The 19,006-nt window shown below is 46.9% G+C and overlaps 2 protein-coding genes across 5 annotated transcripts in view; one reads left to right on the top strand and one right to left on the bottom strand.

The window, feature by feature from the left end:
* MLH3 (mutL homolog 3) overlaps window positions 1-8,237 on the top strand; it is a 38,324-nt gene extending 30,087 nt beyond the window's left edge. For all 3 annotated transcript variants that reach the window (XM_084632359.1, XM_084632358.1, XM_084632360.1), the window contains 4 exons: window positions 3,426-3,449; window positions 3,694-3,772; window positions 5,893-6,044; window positions 7,746-8,237. In XM_084632359.1, the coding sequence (XP_084488485.1) occupies window positions 3,426-3,449; window positions 3,694-3,772; window positions 5,893-6,044; window positions 7,746-7,829 (339 nt within the window). In that variant the 3' untranslated portion in view covers window positions 7,830-8,237. The remainder of the gene's footprint in view (window positions 1-3,425; window positions 3,450-3,693; window positions 3,773-5,892; window positions 6,045-7,745) is intronic.
* Window positions 8,238-8,981: 744 nt separating this feature from the next.
* EIF2B2 (eukaryotic translation initiation factor 2B subunit beta) lies at window positions 8,982-18,445 on the bottom strand. 2 transcript variants are annotated; one of them, XM_084632361.1, is made up of 8 exons: window positions 17,939-18,445; window positions 16,197-16,317; window positions 15,055-15,203; window positions 13,669-13,832; window positions 13,211-13,306; window positions 12,113-12,250; window positions 11,299-11,365; window positions 8,982-9,516 (listed from the first exon to the last, which is right to left on the bottom strand). In XM_084632361.1, exons 1-8 carry the CDS (start codon window positions 18,099-18,101, stop codon window positions 9,359-9,361), a joined length of 1,056 nt encoding a protein of 351 aa, XP_084488487.1. In that variant the 5' UTR covers window positions 18,102-18,445; the 3' UTR covers window positions 8,982-9,358. The 2 variants fall into 2 exon arrangements, with proteins under 2 accessions (XP_084488487.1, XP_084488488.1); XM_084632362.1 differs by lacking the exon at window positions 17,939-18,445 and adding an exon at window positions 17,657-17,850.
* Between the last annotated feature and the right edge of the window lie 561 nt (window positions 18,446-19,006).

The raw sequence follows: 19,006 nt of genomic DNA, 5'->3' as shown, positions 1-19,006 counted from the left end.
AGGATAATGCTTGCCAGTCACCTGTGGTGGGATCCACACTAACACATACTCAAAAAAGAGAGAACAGGTATTTACCCTACAGTAACTGTGGGTCTTCAAGATGTAGTCAATGTGGCTCTCACAGCCTGCTCTCCGATCCACACTTTTTGGAGTCCTCAGCAACACCAGCTTTGAATTGTGAGGGAATTGAGGGAGGGTTTAGGCTACTGTGTCCTGTATGTCCTTGTATGGGAGTGCAAGGAGGCACAGGGTGCATGTGCAGACACTACTATTCAAAAAGACTGATCTTGCATGCATGAGGTGGATGGGCTCTTACAGGATCCACACTGACTACAATATCTCAAAGAACCATAGTTTCTGTAGGGTGGGTGTGATGGGATGTATTTAGCACTTGGTGGCTCCCTGCTGAGGGTCCTGCAGTCTTACTACGCCCCACCCCAAGAAAGAGTAAGTTGGGGAAAAGAGCAGTGAGGGTGGGTCCCCCAAGCTTGCCTAGAGAGGACTCTCTGGAGAAGCCATTTTGGAAACTGCAGAAATTTGGTCCTCTAAGGGCTAGAGGGTTAGAAACGATCACTCAGGGCCCTGCTGGCCCAGATAAAAGTTGCTGCCTGGCCTTAGCAGTTCAGCTTGCTGGGAGCAGAGAAGTGAAGAAGAGTGTTCCTCTTGGGACAAGGAGCCTGATAATTAGAATTTATGGCTGGCTGAACTTACATAGTTGGACTGCAGAGAGAGAGGAATCTGAGAATGCAGGGCTAAACATAAAAGGGCCCGGTATGAAGAGGCCCAGGGAAGTAGCCACAAAGGTTTGAAGTAAGGAGTATATGGCTGCTGTTTATAGCATTACTGGACACAGGTAAAATGGAATAAATCCACAAAGGGGACAGGGCTTATTTGGGAGCCTGAACAAAGGGCTGAATTTAAAGGACCCAGTTCTGAGGCTGAAGATTCTACTAAGGACAAATAGATTGTTTATTGGATGTTCATTTGGACTGTGTGACTTGGCTGGAGGGCCAAGCTACTGAAGACCTACCAAGGTTGTCAGGCAATCTCTTCCAAACTCTTCCAGTCTAATGTTGGAAGGGACCTCAGGAGGTCATCTAGTCCAACCCCCTGCTCAAAGCAGGGCCAATCCCCAATTTTTGCCCCAGATCCCTAAATGGCCCCCTCAAGGATTGAACTCACAACCCTGGGTTTAGCAGGCCAGTGCTCAAACCACTGAGCTATCCCTCCCAGGGAATCAGGGGTGAGAAACGGACTGTGGACCACACTCCACTGCTTGGAGGTGCTCAAGTGGTGAGTGCCCCCTTACAGTGTGGAACCATTCTTTTCCTTCTGTTCTGGATCATCTGTTATCCCTAAAGCATATAGGATTATTCATCAGCTCTATGAGGATACATTTAGGAGCAATAGCAACTTATCATTCTCCCAGCAGGGTCACACCATTTTTTCCCACCATACAGCTTCTAGATTCCTTAGGGACCTATTCTTGTGTTTTCCTCCAGTCTGGGACCCTCTTCCTTTCTGGGACCTCAGGATAGTTTTAGCTGAGTTAATGGGACCCCCTTTTCACCCACTCACAACTTACTCTCTATATCACCTGTAAAAAACAGCCCTTTTAGTAGCCATAACATCAGCTTGAAGGGTAGGAGAGATTCAGGCTCTTGCGTGGTGTTCCCTACAGACTAAGTGATCCTTAAGGCTCACCCTAAATTTTTTTACCAAAGATTGTCTTGGATTTTCATCTAAATGAGATGATGCATCTGCCAGTTTTCTTTTCCAAGCCCCACTCCAACCAAGAGGAAGCCAATCTGCATGTTGCTGGTATGATTAGGGCTCTTTTATGTCATCTTGACAGAACAATACCCTTCAAGAGCATCCCGAGGCTATTTGTAGCATTTGAAGATAGGGTGAAGGGTCAGGCAACATCTACCTAAAGACTAACTGGGTATGTAATTGTATTAAATCATGCCATGAGTTAACTAGATTAGATCTATTCTATCTAGGTTCTATCTGGGTTAGACTGAACTTATCGCTGTAGTATCTGAGCACCTTCCAGTAGTGCACTAAGCAATGTGACTAAACATTTGTCATGTGTTGTTTTGTTTTCTTATCCTCTCCTTAGGGAGAGAAGTGTATGCAGTGGAGTGTCATGTGTTGGTAGGGCTTTAGAGGGTTGGGGTTTTTTGGGGTATTTTTTTAAATATACATGTTATGTATTTATGTTAGAGGAAAAAAGGTTAAAGAGCGGAAGGTGGTGAGGTTTTTGATCGTCCTTAGATCCACCCATGCAAGTTATAGCCCACTTCACCAGGGCTTAAGCAGCTTCTGGAGCTTCTCTGAAAAGCATACCAATTCCAGAAATTTGCAGGGAAACTATATGGGGGATCAGTCCACTCCTTCATCCCTCATTATTTCTTAGTTGAGGCCTGAAGATCTGATTCCTGTTTTGGCTGAACTGTCCTGCAATCATTATTTAAATAGGACTTCTAGCATCCACCCCCTGATTATGAGGTCACTGCTTACTAGTCACCAGAAATGGAATACATGTGGATAATCACTCCCAGAAGAAACAATGGTTGTTTACTTACAATAACTGTGGTTCTTCACAATGTGTTGTCTATGGATTCTGCAACCCATCCACAACCTACCCTCCTTCCCCGTTACTAGAAAATCCTATACCACCTACGGTCTGTATTGGCGAAGAAACTGAGGGATGGTTGTGCGAGCCTCTGCTCTTTATGTCCTTGGATGGGAAGGGGAGAGGGGGCATGAGCACATCCAAGGTGTGGCACCAGTGAACACTGCAGGCCAAAAGAGTCCAATCTTGCATGCATGGGGCAATGGCTCACTAGAGGTGGAATCAATGTGGACAACACATCTCTTAGAACCACTGTCACTGTTGGGTAAGCTACCATTCTTTCTTACTGGTCTTGTAATTGAACAAGCTAATGGGAGATGCTTTAAGATTAGGACTTAAACAGATTCTGGAAATTGTGTGTTGCTATCCCTTTAGTGCAGTCCTGAAAAGTTGTAGTAAGTTCGGGAGTTTGCTGGGGTGACTTCAGGCTGGTCTTCTGTCTATGGTACTTATATGGCCCTTATCATGTAGTACCTGAGACTCACAATCTTTAATGTATTTATTCTCCCAACACCCCTATGAAGTGCTATCATCCCCAATTTAGAGAGGGGAACTAAGTGACTTGCCCGAGGTACACAGGAAGTCTATGGCAGAGTGGGGACTTCAACCTGGATCTCCCACTGCCTAGGCTAATGCTCCAATCATTGGCCCATCCTTCTTGATTATTTATCACAGTGAGTGACTTGGAACTGGAGACAGTAAATATGTCCAGGTTTGGACAGTAGAGAGGAAAGTTGAGGAGGGAAAAAACAGTAAGTGATTGATTGTTCTGCCTCTTGCTTTTCAGGAGTTGATTCAAGAACAAGTTGAGGTAAGTAGTGCTCTTCTTTTGAAGTGGGTCAGGATAGCTCTCAAGCAACCCTGAAAGTTTTGTTGCTTGAGACAGGACAAAACCTGGGAGAATACCATCCTTTAGCTCTTAAGAATTGACAGTGGGGAGATGTGGACCAGGTGGGCCCTACTAGGTCTTCCTCATCTGTTCCTTCTCTAATGTTACTATTCTTTCCTTTTCATACTCACTGGAAAGTTGGACCATGTTCTCTCTCTACTTTTAGCTATTGCAGACCACAGGAGGCGCACAAGGGACGCTCCCACTAACCTTTCTAAAGGTGCTGGCTTCCCAAGCATGCCATGGTAAGTGAGCTGAACTTCTCTACTTTTCCATTTCTACACAGTGTACTTTCTGGGGCTCTGGAATAATATGGCACTTTGAAGGGTTGCAGGAGTCTAACTTTTTAAAGACAGGGTGTCTACTAGTAGCAGGAGGCAGTTGCCCTCTTTTTGGAGAGCTCTGCCAAGGACAGAACATGCTGCCTCTATTTGCATTGTTTGTGGCTATTATCCACATTCCTATTCAGATGTGAGATGCTGACAAAATAGAGCCCTAATGTGCATCAATTCATATGAGCTCTAGAACTTTTAATTCAATAGTTCTGTGGGAGCAGGAATCATAGAATCATAGAATATCAAGGTTGGAAGGGACCCCAGAAGGTCATCTAGTCCAACCCCCTGCTCAAAGCAGGACCAATTCCCAGTTAAATCATCCCAGCCAGGGCTTTGTCAAGCCTGACCTTAAAAACCTCTAAGGAAGGAGATTCTACCACCTCCCTAGGTAACGCATTCCAGTGTTTCACCACCCTCTTAGTGAAAAAGTTTTTCCTAATATCCAATCTAAACCTCCCCCACTGCAACTTGAGACCATTACTCCTCGTTCTGTCATCTGCTACCGTTGAGAACAGTCTAGAGCCATCCTCTTTGGAACCCCCTTTCAGGTAGTTGAAAGCAGCTATCAAATCCCCCCTCATTCTTCTCTTCTGCAGGCTAAACAATCCCAGCTCCCTCAGCCTCTCCTCATAACTCATGTGTTCCAGTCCCCTAATCATTTTTGTTGCCCTTCGCTGGACTCTCTCCAATTTATCCACATCCTTCTTGAAGTGCGGGGCCCAAAACTGGACACAGTACTCCAGATGAGGCCTCACCAATGTCGAATAGAGGGGAACGATCACGTCCCTCGATCTGCTCGCTGTGCCCCTACTTATACATCCCAAAATGCCATTGGCCTTCTTGGCAACAAGGGCACACTGCTGACTCATATCCAGCTTCTCGTCCACTGTCACCCCTAGGTCCTTTTCCGCAGAACTGCTGCCTAGCCATTCGGTCCCTAGTCTGTAGCTGTGCATTGGGTTCTTCCGTCCTAAGTGCAGGACCCTGCACTTATCCTTATTGAACCTCATCAGATTCCTTTTGGCCCAATCCTCCAATTTGCCTAGGAGGAGTGCCCTGTTCGCAAAAAGCACATTTTTGACTGCCCCAAATGGTAAGTTGTAGAAATGCCAGTGTAGGGTGTCCTGGAGACCCTGGAAGTGCTAGTTTTCTGGATCCATGATGGACATCTGGCTCACCTTCTGGGCTTTTAGAAGCCCAGAAGGTGAGTAGATCTCACAAATGCAAGCTGCAGTAATTCTAACCCCTTCATGCCAGCAGACATGTTGCATAGTGCATTAACATTCCCCTCATGGCCAAAGGGCAAATGTGGATTGGTGGCATTGTTTCAATGGCACATCACTAGAGTCTCCAAGTCGCAGACTGCGTACAAGATTGCTTTTAGCTAGAAGAGCAGGACAAGTGCCATCTCTGAACTGCAGGATACAAGCTGCTAAGGTGAGAAATAAATGAGACCATAGATTCTCACACCCTCTGGTGTTTAGGAAAGATAAAGGTTATTAAAGTACCAGAGACACCTTACTATCCTGCCTGGATTTGCAGTGGTTGCATTAAATGCCCAGATGTGGGAAAGAGTGGATGATTACTGAGGTGGTACTCAATCTCTAAATAGCATATGGGGTGGGTGTTCAGTCTTTCTCTGTTTGGTAGCTCCTCATTTGTGGAATGGCCTTGTTTTCAGCTCTGGAGGAAGCTGCTCATGTGCCTTGAGCTGGAACAACTGTAGCATCTGGGAAGCAAGGAAATAGTTGCCCTGCCATCTAGCAGCCTCAGACTAGACCAAGCAGCTTAGGCTATGGAAAAGGTTGTGTGTGCGTGTGCCAGGAAGGCTTCTTGAGGGAAGTCTGATTAACTGGAGCTAAATCTGAAGTCTAGTGTACTATGCTGCTGGTTTGTGGTCTCAGGGTGCGGGAGGAAGTGGGAGCTGCCCCATATTAACTTGCTATGCTGTCCATAGTTCCAAGAGGAACTGAACTGTTAGCTGAACTGAACTCTTGCCAGCACATGCTATAATTCGCCTCTCTTTTCAGGAGCTATTAAGTTTAATGACAGCTTGACTAAGGAGGAGAGCTGCCAGCTTATTGAAGCTTTGTCCTCTTGCCAGCTGCCTTTCCAGTGTGCTCATGGGAGACCTTCCATGATGCCACTTGCAGACATAGACCACCTGAAGCAGGAAAAGCAGGTACAGTGTGAAGAGCTGAGCAGAGAGAGGCAACAAACCCACTGGGTATTGTGTATAAATGAAGACTGTGACTCACTGGGCACAAAGAGCATGTCCAGATGCTATTTTAGACTCTACTCATTTGGTGTATTGCACATTTGCCTTTAGAACCCTACTGTTAACATGCCATTTCCTGTAATATTTCTTCCTGAAGTTGTACAGACTTGGTAAGTAGCCACTGGCAATGTTTATTCAGCTATCCTGTATCATCTTAGGGAGTCACACTATTGGTAACCCTTTGCAATTGAAACACTGTTATAAACTCATCTAAAGACAAACTGGAGGGAATTCAAAGAAGAGCAACAAAAAATGGCCAGGGAACTGCAGAAGACTTATGAGAAGAGAATAAGTCTGTCTAATTTGGCTAAGGGACAACTAGTGGTGGGGGAAGAACTAGTAATGTGCACCTTTCTAAAGCTCCCTACTAAGTGTGCTGTTCCCTAAATATGTTGAGTACATGGGATATCCCACAGCAGATCAGTACTTTTTGCTTTTTTCTCTTCTTTCATAACTCAATTTCTTAGGAAATGGTTGCCTGAAACAGTACATTTGCTCTGTGTGCCTAGATGGGTAAATCTACTATTTGAAAGGTGGAATTATTTAGGATGATATGAGGAGTTATAACCAAGAGGAATGGGACGAAATAAAGAAAGAAAATCTAGGCTGAAGATCAGGAGAACATTTTGACTGTCAGGGTGGAATGATTTTTTAAAATTGAGGTTTTGTAAAACTAATTTGAAAATTTGTACTATTGCAACTTCAGATGAAAATATACAATGAACTATTTTTCTTAAATGCCACTTCCAGTAGGGTATTTGAATTTTACAAAAATAAATTGAATAGTATGGCCCTGATCCTGCAGACAAGCTGGTGAGTAACTTTACTCACAAGAGAAGCTCCGTTTACTTTAATGGGGTCACTAGTGCTTAAAATTAAACATGCTTAAGTGTAACAGCAGTGGTTAAAACATTGTATTTTTATTAAACTTTTCTCTTAGGAGCATAAAATCTTTCATTTCAAAACAAAATTGCTTCACTGTTAACAATGAAAAGTTACTTAGACTTTTAATACACAAGTTATTATAGGCACTTAGGTGACTTATGAGCACATGTCCCATTGACTTCAAATTCTGCCAGAAGAGTATGGCCTTGCCAAAGCATTTCAGCTTTCTTCATTCATGCCAGTTTATATCAGAATGTGGTGCTGGTTGCAGATATAGGAAGGTCAGTTTGCTTATCAGTTTTCTGTTCTTACAGTGTGGGTATTAATGAGGCCCTGGGCTTCTCATTTTCAGAAAAGATGAGGCTTTTAAGTGAGAGACTTAAGGGAAAAAGATGTAAAATCTAAAATTCTACTAACGAGTAAACTAATGGAAGAAACAAGTACAAAACAACTCAGCCTAAAATGAGAAGCAATGGACTAGCAAGATGTATATTAAAAAAAATAAATCTGATGTTTAATAAAAACTTGACTTTTATCCACCCTGCTGCCAAGGCACTGCATCAGATTGTGAAACTGGAAGTCACAGAGGACATTTAAAATTAGATTTGATAAAACACTTGAGCATCTTTCTGTGTGGGGAAAGGACTATGAAGGTCAGTAAAGTCCTTTTCTCTTAATGAAACTTTGTATCAATTCATTAATTCTCTCTTCTCCTACCAGCCTAAACCTAATTTGGCTAAACTGCGGAGAATGGCCCAAGCCTGGCAGCTGTTTGGGAAACAAGGACAGCGCTTCGAAGTGTGAGCTAAAAATCAGACCCTCCAGGAATGTTGATGTCACACAACCCCTCATATTTTCAGCCAGCAACGCGAAAGCAGCATTGCTGCTTGCATGCAACTCCTGAGCCAGGATGGTATCAGAGGTACTACCTTCACAGCTGACCTTCTGAGGAGCCGAGATCATCCCTGGGAATGTGGCAGGAGAAGGCTCGTATAGCCCAGAGAAGAGGCTTCAATGTTCAGAAATTATATTGTGTGCCTAGACGTGGCTATTCAAGGGTAGAAATAGTCTCACACTTGCAAGTGTTAAATTCCCTTCTTGTGAGAATGGCAGGACTCCTCATAGGGGAAGGGTTGTTTTAATGTATTTACAGCACTTTGAAGGTGTAGAGGGCTAAGTATTTATTAATAAACCAACAACTGTCTGGAGTGAGTGCAGGCCATCTGCAAGATTTTGTAGACAAACTTAGAGTCAGACCATCAAAGAACCAAAAGTGTCACTTCATTCAACTAAGCATCTAATAGCAGAGAAATCCCAGCTAGCTGTTTCTTTCCTTGCCTGCGGCTTTCACAGCACATCAATCCTTTTCTCCAGGTGGAGGGGAGATCTCAAAAATATAGCCAGGTGCTATCTTCTCAGTGAAACATGAAGTTGCTGGAAAAGAGGTAGTTAAGGATCCCTAGAGCACTACTTGCAATAAGAAGTCCTGCTCGAATTCTAATTTTATTCTGCCTCCACTCTTCAATTCACCCTGCAGCTCTAAATAGATTGGGGTTTATTTCTATACCAGTAAGGGGGTCACGTTACAAATTTCTATCTACTTATTAGGCATTACTATAACACACAGGATTTAAGTGCCTAAATTAAAACAAGAATTCTGGCCCACCAGGTTTTACTGTCTAAACAAAACCAGAGGGGGGAAATATTTCACTTCTTACCCTAAACTGTGATGTAGCGTTGCTGTGCACTGTTAAGAGCTGTCATATTGCCAGAGACAGCTAAAGAGAATGCACTCTAAAGCCTTTGGTTTGTAACAGAAGGCTTTTCAGTTTGCATCCACCAAAGCAACTATAGCCATCTTGCTACAACAGCAGCTCACTGCTGGGGCCAGTATGCTGCTACTGTTTGAAGAATGAGCATTTTATTCTTGTATAGAAAATAAGCCAACAGCAGAGATCACTACAAGCAGTCTTTATTGTAGCACACTAAGGTAATGCAGCTTAGTGGCAACAGAGAATTCCATTTATACCCAGTCCATCATTGAACCAGAACTTCTGTGGAGATATACAAGAATGACAACAACAGGTTCCAAACTTCAAATAGATTCAAAACTGCTCCATGTGCCTTGTAATACAAGTGGTGGAAGCAAAACCAGGCCTAGATCTGTCACTGCTGCTCTTGGCTAGGGTGGAAACATTATACTCTACACAGATGCTTCCTTTTGAAGACAGTCACCCCCATCTCTGCAGCCCTGGGTTTATTTAGCTGCTGGGTTTTCCAAAAGAGCAAGGTAGGAAGAGCCTGGACACTGAGGCACTTCATGTCAATAGACCTTAGAGTTCATGGTCATCAGGATGGTAGAGCTCACTCATGAGGCGATAGATGTAGGAGGGCGCATTACCCCCAATGTTGGAGATGAAGAGAGTAATGAGCTCTGGGGGAACATAGTCAAACACTGGGCAGTGAACATTGATCTTTGACAGGATCTCCCCTGAAAAGCAAACAGTCATGGTATTAGAGATAAGCAATAGACAAGATGATGTGGAGTGTGGCTTCACCATACGCTGCCTGGAGCACAGGTTGTGACCCTCCCCTCACCACCCCTGAAGTCAGCACTGAAATAGCAGAACAAGATTCGAGACAACCCCAGCCATGGTAGGTTTATTTGAATTATGGATATAAAGCACAGTCTTGGATAAAAATGATAGCGTTTGTCCCTGCTGATGGCTGTTGCTGGTGCTAACCAGAAGAGCCCCCGATGGAAAATTTGCAAAATGCCACAATGAAAGCCTTAATCAGAACTGTCTTAGCCCAGCGCTGGTTGGGTCCTGCTGCACAGAAACATGGATTTGGAAGGTTGGTTGCTATGTAAATGGGCACCAGAGCTGCCATCTTTTTTAAAGATGGATTCTCAGAATTTAAGGCCCGAAGGGACTATCATGATCATCTAGTCTGACCTCCTACATGTCACAGGCCACAGAACTTCACCCACCAGTTCCTGCAATACACAACCTCTGGCTGAGTTATTAAAGTCCTCAAATCTTCATTTAAAGACTTCAAGTTACAAAGGATCCACCATCTGTTCTAGTTCAAACCAGCAAGTGACTAGTGCGCCACACTGCCAGGGAGGGCAGCCTCCCCGCATCCATGTCTGCCAATCTGATCCAGGGGAGGGGGAACACATATTGTCTTCTAATATGGTGATCAGTTAAGACTGTGAGAATTTAGACAAGATCTACCAGCCAGACACCTTGGAAAGAATTGGCTGTAGTAACTCTGCGCCCTCCCCATCTAGTGTCCCATCTCTAGCCATTGGAGATATTTACTAATAGTAGTCACAGATGGGACATATGCATTGTAGGCAACCTCATCATAACATCCCCTCCATAAATGTATCAAGCTCAGTCTTGAAATAAGTTAGGGTTTTTGCCCCCACTACTCCCCTTGGAAAGCTGTTTCAGAACTTCACTCTTCTGATGGTTACAAACATTCATCTAATTTCAAGCCTAAACTTGTTGATGGGCAGTTTATATCCATTTGTTCTTGTGCCAACATTGGCCCTTAACTTCAGTCCTTTCACTGCCTGATGTTTGTTCCTCTGATGTATTTTATAGAGAGCAATCATATCTCCCACAACCTTTGTTTTGTTAGGCAAAATAAGCCAAGCTCTTTATGGTCTTTTCTTGTAAGGCAGATTCTCCATTCCTCTGATTATCCTAGTAGCCCTTCTCTGCACCTGTTCCAGTTTGAATTCATCTTTCTTAAACATGGGAGACGGGAATTGCCCACACTAACCTGGCCTCAGAAGCTCCATGGCAGAAACAAAACTATGTCAGCCAGTGGCAATAATTCATATAATATTTCTGGAGTGTTATGTTCCAAGAAGTCACATTACGTATGAACGCTACACAGAAACTAGTTTGGTTTCTGACACTGTGCTAGGGCTCTGCTGCCCACCAGCAGTCACCATCAGAATCTTGATTTTTTTTTTAAATTACTACCTGTATAAGAGAGTGTTTCATAGGGCAGGAGCCCAACTGCAAGGATGGAGTTCAGAGGAAACCCTGTTCCATTCCTCCCATCAGCCAAGTAGCATATAAACTAGGACAGTGGTCAGAGTCATTTCAGAGCTTAAAACAATGGGCAGGATTTCCTGCCCTTGGTTACAAGCTAATTCCGTCTTTAAACATGTGAGACAGGGTCCCAGTTCCTGCTGCCTTGGGTCAACACAGCTAGTTCCCCTTCAAAAACCTGCACTAAAGAGGACCAGTACCTTCTGTGAATGGCAGCACTTCTTGTGGAGAGACAAACTTGTAGAATGAATCCTCTTCATTGGGGAACTGAAAGAAAGAGCAATAGAGTCAGAAGAGGCCATCCATCCCCATTATACCATATGGAGTTGGGGCATAAGTGCTGGAAGGGACTGAGCAGAGGAAAGTAAGTGCCTCACAGCTTAGGTTTGTAGAGTGTACAGCAGTCGCCTGCAGCCTCAGACGAATATGCATGGTAACTGCAGGTGAAACTGTGCAGCAAGGGACTCAGGCAAGCCATACATTCCTAGTTCCTTTATGCCTGCTTATATTCTGGCTGCTCTGCAGGATAGCCTGGTAGGTCAGGAGAGCAGAGAGACATGACTGTCTCAAGCTGCTCTTTAGTGACTTGAGACAGGATCCATTATTACAATATCAAAAAAGCAGAGCAGGAAAGTCCTAAAACATCTCCTTCCGCCTCTGAAGATGCGAGTTCAAATCGCCACTGGATTAAGTGAAATGAATATGATAGCTCTCAGTCTCGAGTGGATGTTGGTCTATATCATAAGAGCCCACCATTCAGGATATCTGGCAATCTGTGCTGGAACAAAGGCCTAAGCCACATCAGTAGAGCTGTTCGGGGAAGGTCCATCAATGGGGCAGAGGCACCCTTGCGTTAGGATTTAAGTGCATTAGCAGGATTGGTAGAAGCCTTCTGGGTTGCCAGCCTGTATTTTAGCCAGTCCATGCTATCCATTACTCACTTTCATGAGCAATATAGGTCCCTCTATTTGCCATGAGATACAGCAGATGTTGTAATCAAAGTTGTTGTCCTACCTGCGGTGAAAGCTTGAACATGGGTGCACAGACGATGAGGGGAGTGGAGTGGTGTTTAGCTGCCAGTGCCAGGGTATGAGTCCCACTTACAGCAATCAACGCACCATTGGCCAAGATTGTCTTCGTACCAATGATCACCTTCCAAGTACAAATTAGTATTAGAGCACTTTGCAATGAACTGGGACAGGCAGAGAAAAGGAGCTCCAAATCCTGGGCTACTGGCTCAGACCATGCTGGGGTTAGGGGCTGCAGGTTCTCACCTTCTATATATATCACAGCAAGAGGGCATTACACTGACTAGACAGAGAGTGAAAGGCTGGGATTCTAGTTCAGCAGTGTGCTGGATCTGTTCCATCTGAGACTGGCTCTCCACAAAAGTTTTCCTCTAGAACAGCATCCAGAACTGTCAGACCTTCCAAGTGGAAGTTAGAAGACTAGCAGGCTTCATTGCAGGGCTGTGGTGCTCTATTCTCATCTCCACACGAGAGTGAGGAAAGCAGCAATTTCCTGACACCCTGCCAAAGGCTGGCATACTGCCTACTCTGTGACTTGTGCTCCAGGCAGGGGCGCAGTGCTTCCCCCTCAGGATGGGCAGGTTTTGGTTGGTTGTTTTTTATTTAAAAAAAAAAAAAAAAAGCTGGAGTCAACCCTTGGCTCTAAATGTGTGTTTCAGAGCAACTCTGCGTCCACTCAAGCTCATTGTTTGTTCTAATGCATCCTGGAAATTTAGCCACTCGGGTGAGGGGCAGCTGGGATTAAGTTGGGAGTCCCAGTGGAACTGTCCCAGTGTGGTCAGTCACACTGGTTTCTGCTTGTACACTGTATCCTGCTCCCCATCCTGTGTCTTATTAAATTGTAAGCTTTTCAGAGGAGGTGTTCTATTTCTACATATCTATATAGTAGCACTCATATTATGGTGGGTACAATATGTAAATATTAAAACCTCTCCTGAGACATCCTCTCTAGCCACCTCTTTCCAAGCTCTTTGGGGTCTTTAATAGGGGAAGCAAACTCACTTGATGCTGCCTATGGATGGCCCTATAAGGCCTGAACACCAGAACCCCACTACTGATCCGCACCCCCACCCCCAAAACCTACCTTGTTGACTCGAGACATGACAGCAAAGATGGCTGCATCGCTCATGACAGTGGTTTCAATCTCCTCTTTGGATAGACGGACGGCCATTTCATGACCCTACAGAAGAGAGAGAGTCTGGTGAGTCCCTTAAGAGGGAACAGACAAGGAAGCTCCTGAGCTGGACTTGATGCAGTGCCAGACACACAATTCAAGTCAGAAGCTACATTATCTGAGCCAGAAACTTGCCAGTGGTATAGCACATATGCTGTCCTCTAAATCACTGATGGGGGAGGCAAGGAGTTTCCCCCACTTCTTGGCCACAGCCAGCAATCCCACACCATTTCTTGGGGCAGCCTGGTCACTCCCTCATGCTGAGCAGAAGTACCTGTTATTTCTACACCTGCTCCTCCTAAGGCAGATAAAAGCACTGCACAGCTACCACAGACACAGCCTGAGAACACAGCCAGCCAGGGTCCTACCTGGCAGAAGGGCGCACACTCCGCCACAATGACATGGAATTTCCGCTTGCGTGCTGCCTCCTTCAGGAAGGCCTCGACGGTGCGAGAGTAGCCAATGGTCATGATTACCTCGCTGGAGTGGATGTGCTCCAGCGCCTGCATCGCAATGTTATCAGTGGTGCCCTCTGCAAGGGAAGCCATCCAGCCGTGAGAGGAGAGTCAGGCCCTATACCTGCCATTCTGATTCCAGCCACAGACAGCACCAACAGGAGAGAGCACAAGCCCTTCGCCACTGCACACAACTGCAATTCCCTCTCCAGGGAACTATCCCATAGGCCCAAAAAACCCAACAACATACTTTTTAGAGCTTTGGGTTTGAAGGGAGAGCATCTGAGGTTTTGAGCTACAACTTGATGAAAGGGCAAAACATTCCTTATCTGAACACTGAGACCCCCAATTTGGTAACTAGGTTATTACCTGACACCCCCCCCCCCCGCCAAACCAGGCTGTGTGTCACATCACTCTTCGCTAAGGCAGCAAGATGGGCATTGGTGAAGCAGCATCAGTTCCGTTCCCCAGCCCCTGCACCAGCTGGGATCAAGTTAGAGTCTGGCTGTAGGTGCCTTGTGGCAGCACAAAGAGCACCACACCCTGACTTCCATAGGCTCCCAAACTGCCCAGGAAAATAAGGCATATTGAAAATCCCACCATAAGGGGAGAGGAAAGGACCAGCATCAGCTATGGTGGCCACCCTGCCCATGGACTAAATCTTGGTGCCAGAATGGGAGATCCATGAGGAAGTTATAGCCTGCCAGTACTGAATGTGGAGGGAGGTTGCCAAGCAGTGTAATCCTCAAGAGGATAGATGGTCGCTGATCTGTGGACAGATGTAGAAGACAATGACCTGTTGGGAAGGAGAACTGAAGCGGAATGCTGTACCATGTGCAGAGAGAAGTTTGAGAGGTTCACAGCAACCCTCCTAGCTGTCTCAGGTGCTGCACGCAGACCTCCTTGCTTGCAGACAATCCTTGCAGTGCATCCGCCAGGGAAGAAGTGCAGGGGAAAATATTTAATTCTGTTCCCTGCAGGACCTGAGCACACCATGGCTCCATCTTAGTCAGTTGGAGGAAGGGCTCTGCTCAGATTCTTTCAAAGACATGAGTGCAAACAGCACAGGGCTGAATTTTCCCTGTTTCCAGAAGGTGCATACTTGACACTGTTCTGCTCTCCTCACAGGACCACATAGGAAGGAATCCCTCTGCACTGCTCCCGGGATACACACATTCTGCAAGATTGAGCCTCACAACTCCCCATCCTTTCCATTCAAGCTGGGAACTGGTTCTTCCCCATCCCTAATCCCACGAACAGCCCCCTCTCCCACCCTGTGATAGAATGGTTTTCTCGTACCCAGCTCTATCAGCAGCTCACTAATAGCTTCAATCACATTAGCCCTGAGTGGGGGATAGGGAGTGCTGAAGTCCTCGCTGAGCCCTCCAGAGGTCAGAAGCTTGTGCAGTGACTCCTGCTGGTCACTCTCCTCACTGCGTCCGCGGAGCCTATGGAAAGAACACAGCCCATCACAGCAAGAAGGGAGCACAAGTAAACAACCTGATGAGGCTGCTTTTGAGCTTTGCTGTCCTTCCAGAGCAGAGAAATAAGGGGCCTTACTTATTCCGGGTCAGATAAGAGGGCCACACCTATTTTCTCAAATAGCCTCCAGAGCAGACATGCCAAACCTGCGAAAAAAACGCAGAAATTGGGCTTGTTTTTGGCTTAATTGGCTTGTGAGTTGCTTGTTGGCTAGTAGCTAGTTGCTTCTTTTTTTTGATCAGCTACTGGCAAGCAGGGACAAGGTGGGGAGAGAATCAGGGATACACAGCAGGCCCACCACAGTCCTAGACTGCACGCCGGGGAGATCTAGTCACATAAAGTGTTGGGAGTTCTTAGGGACTGGCTTGTTTTGGCCTTGTTTTGAAATGGTATTAGTTTGATTTCTGGCTTATTGTGAAAGTCGGGGTGCTTATTTACTGTATGAAAGTTGGCAACTGTGCTCCAGGGCTGTCTGTGGCAGAAAGCTACCTGAAGCTTTGCCAATAACTGTACCTCCTGAAAGCTATGTAAGTAAACTTTGAAAGCTGCAGGAGGCACATGAAACAGCCTGGCTCAAGACTGCTGCTCCAACAGAACACTCTCTCCTAGGAAAGTAGGGAGAGGACAGCATGTGCAATACAGGGTCAGAACACAGAGAGATTTGCAGCAGAGGGAGGCTTCACGCAGCAGTAACACATACTAGAAGAAATGTCAGTAGCGGGGAAACCACAAGGCTCATTGTGGCTACAAACCTTCCTACAAAGGAATTAAAGGAGTTTAACCTTGAAGGTAAATCTTTGAGACAGGGAGGACAGACATCTCATTTAGACTCCTGAAGAGTCTCACAGGAGCAGCAAAGAGAAGACACCATACAGGATCCAAATGATCCTGTCAGGAAGATCTTCTCCCAGATCGCTGAGAGGGGTACACACAGGCAGCAGGGGGAGGGAGAGCTTCACCTGCCGTACTCCTCGCGAATGATCTTCAGCACTCGCCGCACCATGTTTCCCACAGTGGTCTCAGATGGCTGGGCTACAGTCATCCTCTTGCCCTCCTTCCGAATCAGCACCATCAAGTCCCCTGAAACAAGGGGATGCCTTAGTATGGGCGCTTGGGACCCCTTCAACGAGCGTGTGCTGCGGACCTGTGGGATCGGTCGACGCTACGCACGGCTCATACGGCACCTCATGGTCTCGGACACTATCCAATGGTTCAGGGACATCTACATTGAACACATCACCGGCCACCGACAGTACCAGGAGGTGTGAGCCGGTACGACATCGTGCATCAACTATGGGAAAGGGACTGAGACTTTTTCCATTGGACCATATGAACTGGAACCATAAACTCACTGAACGTTAAATCCCACCAAATGAGGGTAGATCCATCCTCATCATCGTATCCGCTCATTATACTCCACACCTGAACATAGCTATTATTATAGACAATATATCCCCATATCTCAATGTCTGTACTTTGACCCGTTAAACTTTTACCCCCAATTGGGGAGATTGCAGATTATGTATTCCTTACGCCACACACTCCTAAACCGAATTTTGCACCCCTTGATAATCTGTACCTTATTCCCTGATAACCAGAAACTTCTATGCCTAAACTCTGTACCATTTTCTTTTTACTTCAACATTATCCTAATAAAATTATTAACTCTATCCTTCCAAGAACAGGTCCTGCCCACAGTCTCAAGTAACTCCACAGCCAGTGGCCCTACGCCATCTTAAAACCGATCTATCTTTCAATAGTCCTGCACCTGGTTCAATTGCTACTAACATACTGGAACAAATATTTAGACAGAAAACAGCCATGAACAAAAAATAAAAATAAAAAAAATTTCAGGTGAGCTATAAAGGTGAGATCATTCCAAACTAGTCAGGCTTTTGGATAATATTACTATGTGAGTGGATGAGGTGAAGACAATAGATGAGATGGGACTTTTACTAAAATATTTCATACTGTATATCACTAAATCCCACTCACAAAACTAAGTCAAAGTGGTTTGGATGTCACACATTCCAGGAACTGTTAAAAGGATCATAAACAGTGGAGCACTGAGTTCAGGGAGAGGGGGAAATCCAGCTGGTGGGTACTGCAAGTGTCAGCATTCGCTCTGGTCTTATTTAACAGCGCATACTGAATTGGGAAGATCTGCAAATACCAACAGGGAAAAAGAAATCCAGCGGGGTTTACGGAAAAGCGGGGGAGGAGACTCCGTATTCAGAGGGAAGTATCTCAAATCCAGGGCCGTGGTGGGCGGCAGACACTCATGTTTCTGATCAGAGAGTGTTTCCCATCAAGGCTAGAGAGAGGGCTCATTAAAGCGCTAACCCCGGGGGCAAGCTGTGATCTCAGGGTGGGTGAGAGAGGGGCGGACGGAGGGATAATCACTGCGGGAGCCAGGAACCTCGAGCGCGGGCCTGTGGCTGGGAGGAAGCATCGGGGCCCGGGCGGCGCCGAGTCCTACGGAGCAGGGAGAATCCCGGCGGCGGCTCGGGGAAGCCCCTTGGCAGCGAGATGGGGCCACGGGGTGCCCATCACTGGGGAAACGAGCCCGGGCGCCGCTCGAGGGCAGGGAGCTGGCGCAGGCCGAGACGCGCTGCCCGTGGCCGCCTGCGGGGACACCGGCGCCCCAGGGGGTTCCCAGCCAAGGGCTCCCACGGGACCGCCGCTGCCCGCCCCGCCTCACCCGCGTTGCCCCAGCGCCCATGGCCGATGATCTTCCGCAGCAGCCCCACCGTCTGCCGCGCCGCCTCCTCTGAGCTCAACCGCTCCCCGCCCCGCTTCAGCCGAGCCATGAAGGCCTCGATCTGCTCCGAAAGCTCCGACTCCTTCTCGGGCGCGCCCGGCATCTTGGCGGCGGCGGGAGCGAACGGAGGTCGGAACTGTGGGATCGAGAGCACCACTTCCACCCGGACCCACGCCAGGGACGGACCACTTCCGCCTCTCTCCACTGCTATTGGCCAAGAGCCATTCTCTTTCTGGCCACTCCAGGCCGTTAAGCCAATCGCAGAGAAGATCGAGGCGTCTCTCGTGAGCCGATTTCGCGGCGGGGGGGCGTTGTGCAATGTTTTCCGTCCAGAGGCTGTGACCTCTGAATCTGTCCCAAACTAGCGTCACTGCAGGGCCCTCCTCCGAGTGCGGCCGCGTGGGATCTGCCGGGGCGGTGGAGCTAGCGAGGCTTCGTGGAGTCCACGTAGGGCAAAGTGAGGCCCACGTGCCTGGGGGAGGGGCTTGGTATATGGGGGCGGGTCAGCAAGCCCCTGGAACATTCTGGGGGGAAGCATGAAGGGGGCCCCACGTGCATACCTCCCAGCATTTCAAGTGGCTGAAGTGGGATGCTGCACCACTCAGGTTCAGCCTCTCTGCCCCGCCTTGTGCCAAATATGATATTATGACCTAGTGCAGGGGGTTGCAATGATGCTGAAATTTAGCCTGGCCACCCTGACGGAGACAGCAGAGGGACAGACCAAACCTGAGTGGCGCTGTGACCCTGCACCCCAAGTTGCAACACCACTTGGTTTGGGGGCCCAGAGCTAACTGCCCCTCTTCTCCCTGAGCTGCCCTGAATGCGGGAAACGTTCCTTTTGCATTGGGATGGGGCAAGGTTGTGGGTCAAAGTGAACAGTCCTATGGAACCTGGGACTGTTGGGAGTTCTGCACGTGCATCGACGTAGGGGGTGCACAAAGCAAGCCCCTGTGCCTGAGGTATGTGGGGGACAAGGCCCAAATAAAAGTGGACATGACAAAGGGAAGC

The sequence above is a fragment of the Lepidochelys olivacea genome (genome assembly GCF_965140295.1).
Source record: "Lepidochelys olivacea isolate rLepOli2 genome assembly, chromosome: 6".
Classification (NCBI taxonomy): domain Eukaryota; kingdom Metazoa; phylum Chordata; order Testudines; family Cheloniidae; genus Lepidochelys; species Lepidochelys olivacea.
Note: the sequence above shows the minus strand (reverse complement) of the source record. Positions and strands in the feature narration are given on the sequence as shown.